This window comes from Pyrus communis, chromosome 12 (assembly GCF_963583255.1).
Source record: "Pyrus communis chromosome 12, drPyrComm1.1, whole genome shotgun sequence".
In the NCBI taxonomy this organism is placed as follows: domain Eukaryota; kingdom Viridiplantae; phylum Streptophyta; class Magnoliopsida; order Rosales; family Rosaceae; genus Pyrus; species Pyrus communis.
In genome coordinates this window covers 5818543-5834239 of record NC_084814.1, presented here as the reverse complement: position 1 = coordinate 5834239, position 15697 = coordinate 5818543, and the positions used below count along the sequence as shown (strand labels likewise).

The window sequence follows — 15697 nt, the reverse complement described above, 5'->3', positions numbered from 1 at the left end:
GATCACCATGAAGGGTGGAGTTCTTAAAGCTGTTTACGGGGCACTGGTGGTGATGAAAGGTACAAGACGAAATAACTTGTATTTCTTGAAGGGGAGTACAGTTATTGGTGAAGCAGCTGTCACCAAAGCTGCTGACGCAGATAGCACAGACACCACGAGGTTATGGCATATGCGTCTTGGGCATGCTGGTGAAAAAGCGTTGCAAGGATTGGTGAAGCAAGGCTTATTGAAAGGTGCAAAGGCATGCAAATTGGAATTCTGTGAGCATTGTGTGTTGGGTAAGCAAACTAGAGTAAAATTTGGCACTGCTATTCACCACACTAAAAGCATTCTTGATTATGTTCACACTGATGTTTGGGGACCTTCCAAGAATGCATCTTGGGGAGGTAGCCATTATTTTGTCTCCTTTGTTGATGACTTCTCTAGAAGAATATGGGTGTACACCATGAAGCGTAAAGATGAAGTCTTGAAGATATTCCTGAAGTGGAAAAAGATGATTGAAACGCAAAGCGGTCGAAAGATCAAGACTCTCAGATCAGACAATGGGGGTGAATATAAGTCTGATCCTTTCTTGAAAGTTTGTCAAGATGAGGGTATTGTGAGACACTTCACGGTTAGGGAGACACCGCAACAGAATGGGGTGGCGGAGCGCATGAACCGTACTTTGCTTGAGAAAGTTCGGTGTATGTTGTCTAATGCTGGATTAGGCAAGGCGTTTTGGGCTGAGGCAATTACTTATGCAAGTCATCTCATTAATCGATTGCCAGCTGTTGCGAATGAGGGCAAAACGCCCATGGAGGTATGGTCTGGTAAACCTTGTACTGATTACAAGTTTTTACATATATTTGGTTGTCCTGCTAACTATCATGTCAGAGAAAGCAAGTTGGATCCAAGAGCAAAGAAAGCTCTATTTATGGGCTTTAGCACTGGCGTGAAGGGATACCGACTCTGGTGTCCAGATGAGAAGAAATTTGTTGTAAGCAGAGATGTGACCTTTGATGAGGCTGCTATGGTTAATCAGAACAAGCATGAAGGTGAAACTGAAACAACCGAGACCATGAGTAGCTCAAAGCAGGTGGAGTTACTGAAGACTTCAGTTGTTCCAGTAAGGTCTGATAGTCCTACAGTTAATCATGATGATGAGGACGAGGATGATGAAGAGGAGGCACCTACCTAAGAGCCTCCACAGCAACAAGACTATATTGCAACCAGAAGATCGAGAAGGGAAATTCGAAAGCCTGCTCGATTTACTGATATTGTGGCATATGCACTTCCCGTTATTGAAGATGATATTCCATCCACCTACAAAGAAGCTATCATGAGTTCAGAGTACGAGTTGTGGAAGAAATCTATGGATGAGGAGATGAAATCTCTTCATAAAAATAAGACTTGGAAGCTGGTTCAGTTACCAAAGGGGAAGAAAGAAATTGGTTGTAAATGGGTGTATGCCAAAAAGATGGAATCTTTGGGAAAAGACAATGTAAGATTCAAAGCCAGATTGGTAGCTAAAGGCTATGCTCAGAAAGAAGGCATTGACTACAATGAGGTATTTTCTCCTGTAGTAAAACATACTTCTATTCATATTCTGTTGGCTTTGGTTGTGCAGTTTGATCTTGAGTTGGCCCAACTTGATGTCAAGACTGCGTTCTTACATGGTGATTTGGAGGAAGAGATTTATATGTCTCAGCCAGAAGGTTTTAAGGTTGCTGGAAAGGAAAATTGGGTTTGCAAATTGGAAAAATCATTGTATGGCTTGAAGCAGTCTCCAAGACAATGGTACAAGCGATTTGATCGATTTACGATCGGGCTTAAGTTGCTCAAGTTTAAGCACTGCTTAGACTTGATTGGCATTGGTAAAATTTGTTGATTGCCCCATGGGGGAGTGGGAGACGACTATTGGAAGTTCTACTTAGAGGGTTTGCGCCAAGGTGGAGATTGTTGATTATTGGCTCAAACAAGTAGTCTAAAACCAACAAATGTTGTTGGCTACTTTTGTGGTCAAAATTGATGGTTGGTATGCTACATGTGGGAAATAAAATGGATGCTCTTATGCCTAATTTGTGGTCAAAGAATGGATGCAATTATGCCTAATTCTTTTGACTTGATGAGAGGCCTTTGGCCTATAAAAGGAGGTGTAGGCATAACTCAAACATAACACTAAGGAGAAAGGAAGAGAGAAAAATAGCAAGAAGCCATTTGGCATAGAGAAGAATTTTCTCAAATTGTCTTGCTTTGTATTTTTGGTTTTCTCTTCCTATTGTAAGTGTGAGAGTTTGGGTTATTCGGGTCTTTGGGAAATTGAGTGATAAACACTATTGTATGTTCTCATTGATTATAGTGGAAAACTCCGTCGTCTCCAAACTGGATGTAGGCATTGCCGAACCAGTATAAATCTTGGTGTTCTTGTTGGTATTGTTCTATTTATCTTTTGTCAGTTATTGTGGTTTATTTTTCACTCACACTTGGTTGACGCTTCCGCACAACATAATGGTAGTTAATTGCTATCGATTCATTAGCTTTCAAAAGCTACACATGTTGTTTTAACGACTAGTTTATTTGAATGTTCAAATTTAAAGAGTGGCAGAAAGCCAAGTGCAAGTAATGTATGTATTATACAATTTTTGTAAGCTCTCATTAATCTGCAATAAATAGCTACCAATTCATTTCAATGAGTCACATTGGTGTGTTGAGATTTATCACAAAGGGCCTCGTAACAGTGTCACCGACATTGTCCTCCAAGTAATATTTTAGGAACTGCACCCATACAATGTGGAAGTTTATCATAAAAGCCTCGGTGTAATTGAGAAGTAGAACCACGCAATATAAGACAACAATATATTTAGAGTGGAACTACATGTAAACATGAATGCACACCTCTCATAAGTTTCAACAATCTCAAACATAAGGAAAGAGTTTTTCTTTGCATGGGATGATCAAAAGTGAAAACCAGCTACACCACATACACATAGGAGGAACTCTTTAGTCCAAACGCTTTTATATTGGCGCAAGACACAAGGGGGTGGGACCAAAAGAACGGGGGTAGGGCATTTTGTCATGTGGTCTGGTCGTTCGCACCCAAGAATTTGTCCATGTAATGCAGTAATTTGCAAGGATGGGGTATTAACACTGGTAGGTAGGTTCAATGCCCTCCTCAACTGATATAATAACTTCATCCAAAATTGCCTGCAGCAACTGCATCAGGGAGGAGATTCTCCTTGTATTTCATTTATTTCCTCCCCGACTTTCCTTGTCTTTTTTCCTTTTTGTTCGTACTGAAACTCCGGATCTAATTCCCTCTTTACGGTGTTTTTCTCTGGACTTGTCAAATACAGTTGCTTCGGTTCGGACATACCTCAAGTTTATGTCTTGCCTTCTGGTGCACGGACTCCCTTGATTGAACTGATCATTTAGTTCCTGAATTTCCACTTCAACTCTTTCGTTTCGATTAGCCTTCCAACATTTCAGTACGTGTCATCAAATACGTTTTCCCCTTCTTCTCAATCTTCTTGTCGACATACTCAAGCAAGTTCGTCTTTTGATGAGCCCACTGTGTCATCAATTACATTTTCCCCTTCTAATAAACTACAAACTTTACCACCAATGCCCGCGACGTCTATTTGGTTCAGTTTCAAGCGCAGTTCCTGCAAGTTCCATTTTACGAGAGCTGGTTTCTGTCCCTCCCTTCCATTGATTGGTTGTTTGAGGTTAGTTCTCGCAGACAACCAAACCTGTTAACATAAAAATAAAAGGTAAGTTATTATACGATAGCGTAGGTCAATTACCGTTATAAAAACGACACATCCAGGAACAAAATATGGCTTGCCCCTCCTGGTCCGTTTTCACATTGCCTAGTGTAGAACGTCAGCCGCTGCTTCTGCCCACGAATATTTTGAATTTTTTTTTCTGACGATCCTAGATAGAGACTTAAACCTATGTGGGGTGGGGGCGGGGCGGATGTAGCCAAGTGGATCAAGGCAGTGGATTGTGAATCTACCATGCGATGGACCATTTGTTACAAAAACACCTAAAAAGACTTTTTTCTCCAAGTCATCTCGAGGCTTTCAAACGCATCCAAGCAATTGGTATGGTATCCGATTGATGAAAACCAGGTTTAACTTTTGTGTTTTTTTTTTTTTCAAAAACCTCGGCGATACGAGATAAATTTATTGATATGAAAAAAAAAAACAAAAAAAAGTTACACCTAATCAGGGCGAACATAAACCTTACCTTCATAAAGTAAGAAAAAACAAAAACAAGAAAAAAAGAAAGAAAGAGGGGGACATACACCTTACCCCTCTTGAAAAATAGCATACAAGAAAAAAGAGGGGGACATAAACCTTACCTCCCTTGAGAAAGAAAATACAAGAAAAAGAGGGGTGGATAAGGGACCAAACCCTTCTAAAATAAAACCTTAAATGTAGGAACCTGCAAGACAAGCTGCAAAACAAAAAAGGAAAATCCAAAAAGATTAGGTAAAAAAGAAAATCATACATTAAGAAGGGGACGCAAACCTATAGGCCAGCATGCCCAAGAAATCTGAATGCAGAAAAGGAAAAATCTCTATAAGAGGATCTGCGTGCCAAACAAGTGAAGACGAGAGAAGCTCTAAATTGGCTAATTTGTCAATAACTGCCTTTCCTTCTCGAAATGTATAAGAGCAATGGAATATCATGTTCTGTAATCAACAAATACAATTTTCCCAACAGGTCTGGAGTGACCAAGGAGGAGAAAAATAACCAAAAGCAAAATAAGATATCACGCTAGAAGAGTCACTTTCAAGCCATAAAATTTTCCAACCCCGATCGTGAGCCTACTCCACATCAAGGATGACAGCATGAGGCTTCACATAGAAAGAAGTACAATGCCCTAAGCTTAGGAAAAACCACCAAGAAAATAACCTGCAAAATCTCGGAAAAGCCCACCACAAGCCGTGGGAACGAGATTACCTTTAGCAAGGCCATTAGTATTCACTTTGACCCAAGAAAATGGAAGGAGATGCCAAAGAACATGGACTATAGAAGGAGGCTTTACAGGACCCTGTTGAGATTCCAAGAGAGACTAAAAGTTGTTTATCCAAAATACTACGTACATGCCCAGGAGTGAAAACTCCAACGTACCTAATCCACGCCAAAGTGGAATGACAAAGGTGTGAAAAGGAATGAGGCTTACTTTCAAACTTCACTTTATTACACATCTTCCAAATAGCCATTAATAAGAAAAACCATGATGCTAGCCAGACATTGCGAAGTTGTGGAGAAACCACTTTTACACAAAAGCAAGCCATAAATCCAAGAAGGAACCCATAAGTAGAAGAATAGTGGCAAATTGAATTGCAAGCCAACACCAAGTACGTTGTGCAAATCCACAACTAAAAAAATAAGTGCTAAATAGATTCAGAATTCTTGTAATGTAGTTAGCATATTGGAACCAGAGGTATACTTCGTTGCTGAAGTTGATCCTTTATTGAGAGCTTTTTGAAAAGAATCCTCCAAACTAAAATAGAGTAGCGAGGTGGAATGAAAGGACACCAAATAATAGAAGCCCCACTCTTAACATGAAATCGAGGACAAATCATATAAGAACTAAAAAACTCCAAATGTAGAAGCTTTCCAAATTAACATGTCCTTATCCTCATCAATTGGAAGATGCATCTCTAAAATCTTTGTAGCCAAGTCTAGAAAAGTAGTAGAAAAAAATAGAAGAAAAACCATTTTCCCATACGAATAATATTTTGAGTAAGAGATAGAGAAGGAACAAGCTCAATAGCACCAACGGCCCTGATGAACGCTAACCCAACCTAAGTTCGAATTGTGAATGTCAGGTTAGGGTTGGATTGAGCATCAAGCCTGCCCGAGTTCCATCCTTAGCGAAAAGAACAATTTACATAAAAATGAATTCACCATCATTATAGTGTTCTGATCCAATAATATCATATCATAAGAAGAAAAAAAAAATTACACATAGACATGACATTATTAAATTCAAACGCCACTCATTCCTTGGAAGATGGGGGACGAAATCTAATTTCCTCTAATATATTATGGCATTTGGAAAATTTGTTGACATGGCTAGAGACCATATAACAATAAGCAAAAACCGTACCTCCCACTCCTAGGGACCGACAGTGACTACGCAAATCACCAATTGGAGACTTTAATCCTATTTAATCTCTGGTTTTTTGGCAGATCATCAATCGGTGACTTCAAGAAGCAAACTAGATAATCGTCAATAAATTCAGGCGAGCAAAAGCCAACCGCTGCCCCCGCTCTTCCCACTTGTGCCTCCATGTATTAAGCTTCTTTATCCACCAATCACACACCACCAACCTCCATTACTATTACCCTAGACAAATATTAAGATATTTAATATTTGATCTATAAAAATAAAAATAAAAAAGAAGAAAGAATTTTCAGACTGCAATCCAGAAGAGAAGATGATGGAGTTGGTCGTCGTCTTCATCGTGGCTTTGATATCCATCCCAACTTCACTTTCCGTACCCTTCATAGTCCTCCATGGTAATTTCCTGCTCTTTCTGTTTCATACTTGTCAATTTTCCTTTTAAAGAAATTATTCATATTTTGTTTGATAAATCTGTTTTTGTATCTGGGTTTTGCTTTATTTTTATGGGTTTTTGATATTATTGTTATTTTCTGTACAAAAGTTGATTAATTGATGCTAAATAATGGTGGGTTGCTGTAATTTGCTTTATTAGAGAAGGGTTTTTAGAACTAATTAGGAACTTGATTATGACCATTTTACCGAAGATGTTCAATTAGATACTAATATCCAAATGCCATCGGATGCAATGCATGGATTCATGAACTGAATCTATATGTGGAAGAAATCTTCTCAAAGTTCTATTTTCTGCATTTTTCTGTGTGGTAAAAAATCTTACATATTAAATAACTGTTACAAACGGCTGAGGAACATAATTGAGCACAGAGATACAAACGGCTGTTACTTTTTCTTTCTGTAGCATGAACCAAATAGATTCTTTTTGAAGTTAATCACCAAGAAAAACTGCTGAGAAAATTACAAAACAAAATAACACGTTGAGCCAAAAAAGATAATAAAAACTGCTGCTGAATGGTTACCACTATATCTGTTGCTTGCCTGGGCATGCCACATCTAACTGCAGCAGAATAATTCGAATTACGAGGAAGATTTGGCATGTAAACCAGCCTCTGAAATTATAATTCAAGTGGTAAGTAGTCTCTCAAGAGAGAGTTAGTCTGTCTGAGTTTGAAAATGAACCCAATGTGCTTTTGTGAAGCATAGGTAGTATGATATATTTTTCATTTGATGATTGTCAGAACCTCCATGTTAGCCAATTAACTAGTGCATTCAATAAACTCTGCATAATCTAATGTACTGATTCAATCTTGACCCATGAGAATGACCTCACAAAGAAAATTTTGGAGTAGTGCAAGTGTTCCGTGTTGTATGTTTGAAAAGAAGTTTGACATTTATAGCGATACCTAGTTTCCTTTGAATTTGGTCAATCTAATATTACTTGTCAAGTGTTTTTGGTTGGATTATGAACATCATCCATTTTAGTTCTTCTTTTAGTCTCCCGGCCTTTATATATTTGAGTGGTTCTTTCCTGGATTTTGTTAACTTTGTAGATCATTGAAACTAAGAATTCATTTCTTCTCTTACCATTATTTACTATTGCATACTTACGCTCTTTCTGCATTCTAATGCTTCATTCATCATGACAGGCATTGGAGATCAGTGCTCTAATAAAGGAGTTAAACAGTTTACCAAGCAACTGAGCAACTTTTCTGGTAGTGAAGGATATTGCATGTATGGTCCATTATTTTCTTCTCAAGCCTGCTTACTTTTTCCCATTGCTATATGTTATCCTTCTAGAGCTGATTGCTCATAGTTTATTCATCACATTGTTTTTAACAACTTTTATTTATGTTCATGTCAAGTTCTGATCCTGAGATTTATTTAACATATGGTTTTGCCTTCTTGAGTTTATAGAACAGTATGATAAGATACAACCCGATTTAAATACTCTTGGTGATGTGTAAATGGGAAGTCCACCCTTATGGTCTCTTACACGTTTTTTTTTTTTCAATTCTTGGGGGACATATGTAGTATGTAGTGTATTTTTCCATTAATATTGCTTGATTTACCTTCCTGCAGAGAAGTTGGGGATGGAACGTGGGATTCCTGGTTTTTACCTCTTGACGAACAGGTAAAAACTAAAAAAATCAAGGCTTGTCATTTTATTGATGGTTCTTGATTTCCACTTGTAATCTGACTTATGTTCTACATGTTTGCAGACCAGAATCGTTTGTGATAAGGTGGTGAAGTTTTCCTGTTACCGTATAATGTTGGTCTGGCTTTTGAAGTTTCTGTGACTTTTGACTTTGTTACTACAACTACAGGTTAAAGAAAAGGAAGAACTGAGACAAGGTTACAACATTGTTGGTCTCTCCCAGGTATTATTATGATTGGATCTTTCTGTTTCTCACGTATATTTATAGTAAATTAGATTTTTTATCAACTCAACTCAACTCAACTCCACAAATTAAGTTACCATGGCCGGAATAACATATTGGCATCCTTCCTCACCATTTCTCTTAGTAAATACATGTCATCACGTCCTTTCTTCCTCATCCACCTAACTGGTCCTTATTTATGTATTTTGTATTTGAATCAAATCACTCCTTGAGGTGATATCATCCGCCATCTTCACCCTAATGATTCTTGGCGTCTATGACTGTATTTTAGAACATTTGTCATTGTTCTGCCCATCAGTTAAGTTGTCGTTACGTTTCAATGTTGTCCTTATTAGATGCTATTTTATTCCCAAGTTTAGCTACTGGCTCATGGCTTTGTTGCTATATGTGGCATTATCTGGCATTACATTTTATTTTCTATTGTTTTCCATTTTTATGTTCTGATGGAGGTAGTTTTCATTGTGGATAATGCAATTATTTTATACTATGTAGCTGTCGTTGTCGTTTGATCTATGACAATTTTTTCACCATGTTTGATTGTTTTTTCAATACCTCAATGCTTATGAGTAAATGAATTGTATCTTATAATTTTGAGTTCTGATGCTCATGTAACTCTGCTCAATTGGTTCTTTCTCATAACTTTTTCTTTTTAATTTGACAGGGCAATTTGATAGGCCGAGGTGTGGTAGAATTTTGCGTCGATGGACCGCCTGTAAGATTCAATTTAACTAACTCTGCTAATTTCAAGTTTTCTCCACTGCTTTTCAAGTGACTACATGTATTGTTATAATAACAAAAATTGAATTCAGTTATCATACATGCAGTGAGCTACATGTATCCAACTCTTTAAAAATGCATAAGGAATGGTGTTATAAGTTCTTTAGGATTTTCTTATATTATTTTGGTGTGACGTAATAGCTCTTAGGATTATTTCTGGTCTCAGAGAAATTTTTAGTCGCATTTTTCTGTGGTGTGGTTTATAGGCAAATGCTTTATTAGGTTTATAGATCTTTCTTCCGTATCATTGTTTCTTTGGTTTAATGCTCGCACAGGATGATGTTTCATTTCCTAAAATAAGCAGAGTTGACGATATGAAAATTTTTGTTTTTTCCATTATTGAAACAGGTCAAGAACTTTATCTCTTTAGGAGGACCTCATGCGGGTACTGCTTCTGTGCCTCTCTGCGGTGTAAGTAACATACTATCATCGTGGAATTTTAATCCCTCCCTATCCAAATACTTTCTTCTTGCTGACATAGCTTCTGGTGAAGAATGTACATATATATAAACTACAATTGAAATTGCATAGTCGGATATTGCTTACAAAGTACCGTCCTAGTAAGCTTGATGTTTCATCTTCCCAATTGTAGTAGTATGGTACCGGCCTGCTTCTCGCCTAAAAGAACTATATATTTATGTATAGGGGAAAGTTTATGCTATTATACAAGAGAGGATTAGCACTTTCTACAGTACTTTGTTGCACATGGTTGCAGCAAACAGTATTTCCTACATCATTCTTTCAATTACATAAGATGAGAATATTTGAAAGCATTTTGTATGAAGTACATCTAAGAGTGAAATCTTCAATACAAAGATCCCACTGATATTCTGGTCATTTACTTAACTGTACTTTGCTGATTTCGCGGCGTATTTATATATTTGTGAGATTTTTGCAGAACTTTAATGTTTATATCAAAATATGTCTCAAATTAAGAGTTGTAAGGTATATAACTATCGAGGAACACTTCAAACTTGGTTGGAAATACTCTGTGACCTATTTGAGATGTGTTGATAATGCTAAGGGGCTTTGTTTTTGTGCCTCTGCAGTCTGGTATATTTTGCATCATTGTGAATAAGCTACTCAAATCAGAGATCTACACTGACTATATTCAAGTACGCATCTAATTCTGCCGATTCTTTCTTCTTGTCTCTATTACAGTTTCAACTTTCGTTCTCCGAGGTATATTTCTGATGGGGCCTCACCATCTTGATTGTGATTCTGAAAATGCAGGAACACTTGGCTCCCAGCGGTTATCTTAAATTACCAAATGTGAGTAGTGACTAGAAATGAAACATTCGATACATTTAATGAGGTGTTTTTACTTTGTATACCTATGTTATAAATATATCAAGTAACCTTGCAATCGTAAATTCGATGGAATCAGCTGTCTGCTTCATCCTGATCGACAGTTTCTTTCCAGGCAATGTCTGATTATTTAGGGAAATGCAAGTTTCTTCCGAAGCTCAACAACGAACTCCCTGGTGAGAAAAACTCGACTTACAAGGAAAGGTTTAGTAGCTTACAGAACCTGGTGCTTATCATGGTAAGTTGGAAAAATATATATCTTTGGTAACATTTCTTAGATCCTCAGAATAATTAGCCAAGTAAGCATGTACATTATTTCCATGTTAATTTCGTATTTCTGCAGTTTGAGCATGACACTGTTTTGATACCGAAGGAGACCGCGTGGTTTGGATATTACGAAGATGATAGCTTCAAATCAATTTTAAGTCCACAACAGGTAACAGAAGTGCAATAATACTAATACTAGTGTTAGAGACTTGATGCATTAGAAGATTTGCATTTACAATTAAGCATATGCATCTTCTTTGCTTTCACTTTTATGCAGACCGATCTGTTTACTGAGGACTGGATCGGTTTGAGAACCTTGGATGAAGCTGGGAGGGTCAAGTACATTAGCGTTGCAGGAGGTCATCTCGGAATCTCCACCAGCGACATGAAGAAGCACGTGGTGCCCTACTTGCAAGATTCAGCGTCGACGATGGATGGAAACAAGAAAGCTAGTTATACCAGGGCAAGTGGAGTTGAACGTGGATTTGTGGAAAGCAATGAGAAGATGCAAGTAATGCCTGATTTTGATGAGAGAGCATCAACTGAAGATGTACCGGAAGGGTCGTTGTCGTACAGGTGGCCCTTACCAGTCAAGAATTTATTCAGTGAACTTCTTGGACTCACAGAGGACAAGTCACTCCCTCGGCCTTGATGAACCTTAATTACGAAGTAACTCAAACTACTAAATCAAGAATTACACTGGGGTTTGTGGGTGGGGATGATTTATTTGTACAATAATTGCAATTTATTCCATGCCTATGTGACTGAAACCCTGCTAATATGTGGTTAAGTTATTCTGTACAAAATTATGCAAAGGACAGATCTTGGTAAATAAAATTGCGTTCAGCATAAACACGCACTTGATATTCCGCATGCATACGCCTTACACCTTACTGGAATCGCTCTAAACCACTTGAATTACAAACCGTACGTGTTTGTGTGCTACTTAATTTGGTTAGCAAATAAATGTTCGAGGCAGCATTTGTTTGCATGAATTCGGGGAGAGATGATATATTCTGTATCTCCAATAAAATACAAGACGGATCACTTTCTAGTGAATTTTATGCATCATTATATAATTGAACCTTACGGGACAGAGGTTCAGGGCCCAAGGAATAAAGAAAGACCTATGAAGACTTTGAAAGAGACTCTTAAGAAAAGACTAGAAGTACTTAGATCTAACGGAAGACATGACACAGAACCAAGCACAATAGTGTTTTCGGATTCATATAGCTGACCCCACTTTGGGAAAAAGCTTTGTTGTTGTTGATGTACCATATAATTGAACCAAAATGCACAACTTTCCTTCATTTCAATTCAAGGTAGAAGTAGCGACTCAATTTTATTCAATTTTACTCAATTATTCCCACTTTCTGTACGATTAAGTATAAAGAAAAATAAAAGCTTAGCAAACAACTTGTATGCATTTTCTAAGGCTTCACCTCAGTAGACTTGTATCTCCACACTAATGCCGCTCAGACGATCAGCCCTCCTGCCCGAATTCTCTCCTGATATCTTCTGGTGGGCACCGAAGCGGAGCCACATACATGAGATTCTTGCAAGAGCTGCCTGACCGGCTACTCGCACCCGATAAACCACACTTAAGTCCGCCCAAATCTCACTTCCCACGGCGCCAGACTGGAAACTTGCATCATATCCTTCAAGATCTGATTCTGTTACCACTACCACAGAGCCTTCATCAAATGCAACTAGATTGTGTGAGGAAGCAGACTGAAGCGGTGTCATCATCAGATCTGGCAGGTGACTGTAAACAAAAGCTTTCTTCACCATTAAGTAGTAGTATTCCTGGACAGCCTGAAAAAAGGAACCATCAAATAGGAGATCAGGAAAAGTCAAATTCAAGGGTAGAATTAGATCATGCCACAGATCAGGTGTAAATTTAGTATTACAAGCAAACTGTTCGCACACTGATATTGATTTAACAACAAAAATGTAAATACAATGTTTCTCACTACACCAGGGGGACCAACAGAACGAAAAGGCATGAAACAGCAGTGAGACATATCAGCCCCCAATGCGAGTGCAAATCATAGATAAGTTGTACAAGTTACCTGCCACTGAGCAGAGGCTAAAAGCACCCTCGGCCGAATTGACTTTAGATAATCATAAGCAGATTCAGGTGTCATCTGCTTGTGATGGACCTATATAAAAAAAAATAAAAAATAAAAAATAAAAAAAAAAACAAACAGAAAAAAGAAAAAGATCAGTAAAGCTGGCAATCCTCCGAGTTATTGGTAATTTCAGAGCCTAGTACTAACCAGGTAACAGATTACAATGGTCGTACTACGCCCCCGTCCAGCTTTACAGTGAACATATGTTGTCTGTCCACTTAATGCATTTTCTTCACGACAAAAACCAAAATGACAAAGAAATATATCAGATACAGTCTTCTTAGGAGAAAAAACAAAATCTTATCCTTGACTACTATCAACCATTTACACGAAAATGACAAGTTCGATCCCAGGATATATATAATGACTTAACACTAAACCTCCTAGTCCTTAATGAAAATTAAACAAGTACAGATGAAATAAATCAAATAATTTTTTTATATTTACCCTTAAAGAGTAAATTTCAACAACAAACACCACTAAGCAGCTTAAAAATGACCACAAGAAAAAGAGTCAATGAAAATCATCTCTTTTAAGTTTCTAAAATTTTGACTGATAAAACACGAGGCAGGTTAGATGGTCTATAATATATAGACGACCACCACCATACATCATAACTTATTTACACTGGAAAAATATAGGACAGCCTCACAATTGCACTGCGCCCTTGCATATTAGACTTATGTGGATGATTGTATTCAGCTTTAAAAGTTTCCTAACATGTCAACCGTATCTAGCCAATAGCAGGCCTTCCAAGATGATCAAATCAGGTTCCAAGAATGCTTACCATGAATGAAGTCTACAGCACGACATGCATCACTGAGTGATGGTGCAAAGCAGTAGTCTCTTGTAGGAATCACCAGATGGTTAATGCCATGAGACTGCCACAAATTTAATAGAAACGCATAAAAATATGGTAACATAAACTACTGGGAAATACGGTAGACCACAAACATAAAGTATAAGAAAAACATAAAACAAATCCCCAAGTTTTGGTCCAGTACAGACATGAACCAAGTCAATTTTAATCCACATAATTCATAATTAATACATAACAATATTACAGAAAACACCAGTTAATCTGTCAGGTATTAAATATGTCATACAAAAAAAATAGATATCCTCACAAACAGCAACACCATTTCATCTCAGAGAAAAATGCATCAACTAATCTCCAAAAGCAAGTGAACTCTCACAATACAAATCTCAAGAATGATTCTGTGGTGTAACATGACTACAAGGAAAACCACTAACATGATAAAGAGATGTTGGAACCAGAGTCTCGTATGGCTCATTAAGTGTTATGACTCCACCAACTCCGACATCCTTTAAGCGAGGTACGTCAGTGGGGAATGGAACTGCACCTAACAATACAAACTGGAAACAAAATTATTAGAATTCAGACGGAGTAAAAAAAAAAAAAAAAAATCAACAATAGATCTTATAAACACTCGCAGAAGAAAAAGCCACATGTTTACATAAGCAAAATTGTTTGTTTGAAGATAATTTACTGGGTCTACATTATTACATAAACTATCAGCTAAGAAAAGAATTCCAAGATAACATCACCGCACACAAAGAATCACATAAACCCCATTCATGAATTACATTAATAAGAGATAAGTTCACGGACATAGAGTACTCGTAAGAGCTATCGAATTGAACTCAGAATCTAAATCAAACCCAACACCTAAACGTATATACTATATGGCAAGCGAAACCAATCTATACACATTGTAAAATACACATGACAAATATATAAATACAAAAATAGAACAATAAAATGAATTTGTACCTCATCAACCTTATCCCACCACCGAAACTCAGCCTGCAGCTTATTCCTAATGACATTGTAAAGCAGAGTCGGGTAAAACAACGCACGAGCTCCTGCACCGATCAAAACCCGCTTCGCATCCGACCGTGTGATACTCCTGCTATCAAAATCTCTATTTCCAGGGGACAAATTCTCCTTTTCCCCACTTCCAACTTCTCCTCCTTTCAATTCCTCAATATACATAGCCTCAGATTCAAACCCAACACAATCAATCACAATTACACACAAATTCAACAGAGAACCCTAAATTTTTCCCAAGTATTTACAAACAAACAACCATTTACACAAAAAGCCCCATTAAAACCCTAAAATTTTCTTTTTTGTACCAAAAAAAATCACAGGATCATACGAGAAAACCTATAATTTCTGCAACAGTGAGAGGAACAAAGGATCGGGAGCGAATTCGATTTGATAACGGAGAGACTGCAAACCATGGAAAAGCTCGCGACCATAATTTACGAAAAGGGAGACGATCGGAGAGAAAGGGAGAGACGATGAATACGATGAGGGATGCGATCAAGGATCGATGAAAGTTGGGGGGATCAAATGGGAATTGGTGAGATCTGGCGGAAACCCTAACCCTAAAAAATAAGAAATTGCTTGAAGGTGGGATAGGCTGAGGTTCTACTCCACCTTTCGCTCAACAAACTCTGAAAGCGGACGAACGAGAGAGAGAGAAATAATAAGAAGAGCGTAGAAAGAAGGAGATGGAGGGAAGGGATAGAGTCACGGGGGTGATTAAGGAGGGAGTTTGAAAAACGTGAGTAGGGGACACGTGGTGCGATTTGTGGGAATCAGGAGCATTTAGGAGGGTGGTGAGAAATTTTTTTAATTGTGACGGAAATACGAGTGATACACTACGTATTTTTATGTAAGTGATAGAAAATTTTATTTTTTAAGTTATT

General features: G+C 37.7%; 2 protein-coding genes across 2 annotated transcripts; one reads left to right on the top strand and one right to left on the bottom strand.

Annotated features, from left to right (window-relative positions):
- The first annotated feature begins 6081 nt into the window (after positions 1-6081).
- On the top strand, positions 6082-11681 carry LOC137709794 (uncharacterized). Its single transcript, XM_068448778.1, has 12 exons — positions 6082-6515; positions 7722-7806; positions 8155-8206; positions 8295-8315; positions 8400-8453; positions 9136-9186; positions 9600-9662; positions 10301-10366; positions 10485-10523; positions 10675-10797; positions 10903-10995; positions 11104-11681. The coding sequence occupies exons 1-12, from the start codon at positions 6434-6436 to the stop codon at positions 11476-11478; spliced, it is 1104 nt and encodes a 367-aa protein (XP_068304879.1). The 5' UTR covers positions 6082-6433; the 3' UTR covers positions 11479-11681.
- A 468-nt stretch (positions 11682-12149) lies between these two features.
- LOC137709795 (phosphatidylglycerophosphate phosphatase PTPMT1-like) lies at positions 12150-15489 on the bottom strand. Its single transcript, XM_068448779.1, has 6 exons — positions 14754-15489; positions 14213-14335; positions 13746-13839; positions 13106-13188; positions 12899-12988; positions 12150-12641 (listed from the first exon to the last, which is right to left on the bottom strand). Exons 1-6 carry the CDS (start codon positions 14973-14975, stop codon positions 12270-12272), a joined length of 984 nt encoding a protein of 327 aa, XP_068304880.1. The 5' UTR covers positions 14976-15489; the 3' UTR covers positions 12150-12269.
- Between the last annotated feature and the right edge of the window lie 208 nt (positions 15490-15697).

Coding starts and splice junctions, on each gene's coding strand:
- LOC137709795 (XM_068448779.1), bottom strand. CDS start 14,975: ATGTATATTGAGGAATTGAAAGGAGGAGAAGTTGGAAGTGGGGAAAAG. Junction 14,336..14,753: donor GGTGGGATAAGGTTGATGAG/GTACAAATTCAT, acceptor TTTTGTTTCCAG/TTTGTATTGTTAGGTGCAGT. Junction 13,840..14,212: donor TTCCAACATCTCTTTATCAT/GTTAGTGGTTTT, acceptor AATTTGTGGCAG/TCTCATGGCATTAACCATCT.
- LOC137709794 (XM_068448778.1), top strand. CDS start 6,434: ATGATGGAGTTGGTCGTCGTCTTCATCGTGGCTTTGATATCCATCCCA. Junction 8,207..8,294: donor TTTTACCTCTTGACGAACAG/GTAAAAACTAAA, acceptor ACATGTTTGCAG/ACCAGAATCGTTTGTGATAA. Junction 9,663..10,300: donor CTTCTGTGCCTCTCTGCGGT/GTAAGTAACATA, acceptor GTGCCTCTGCAG/TCTGGTATATTTTGCATCAT.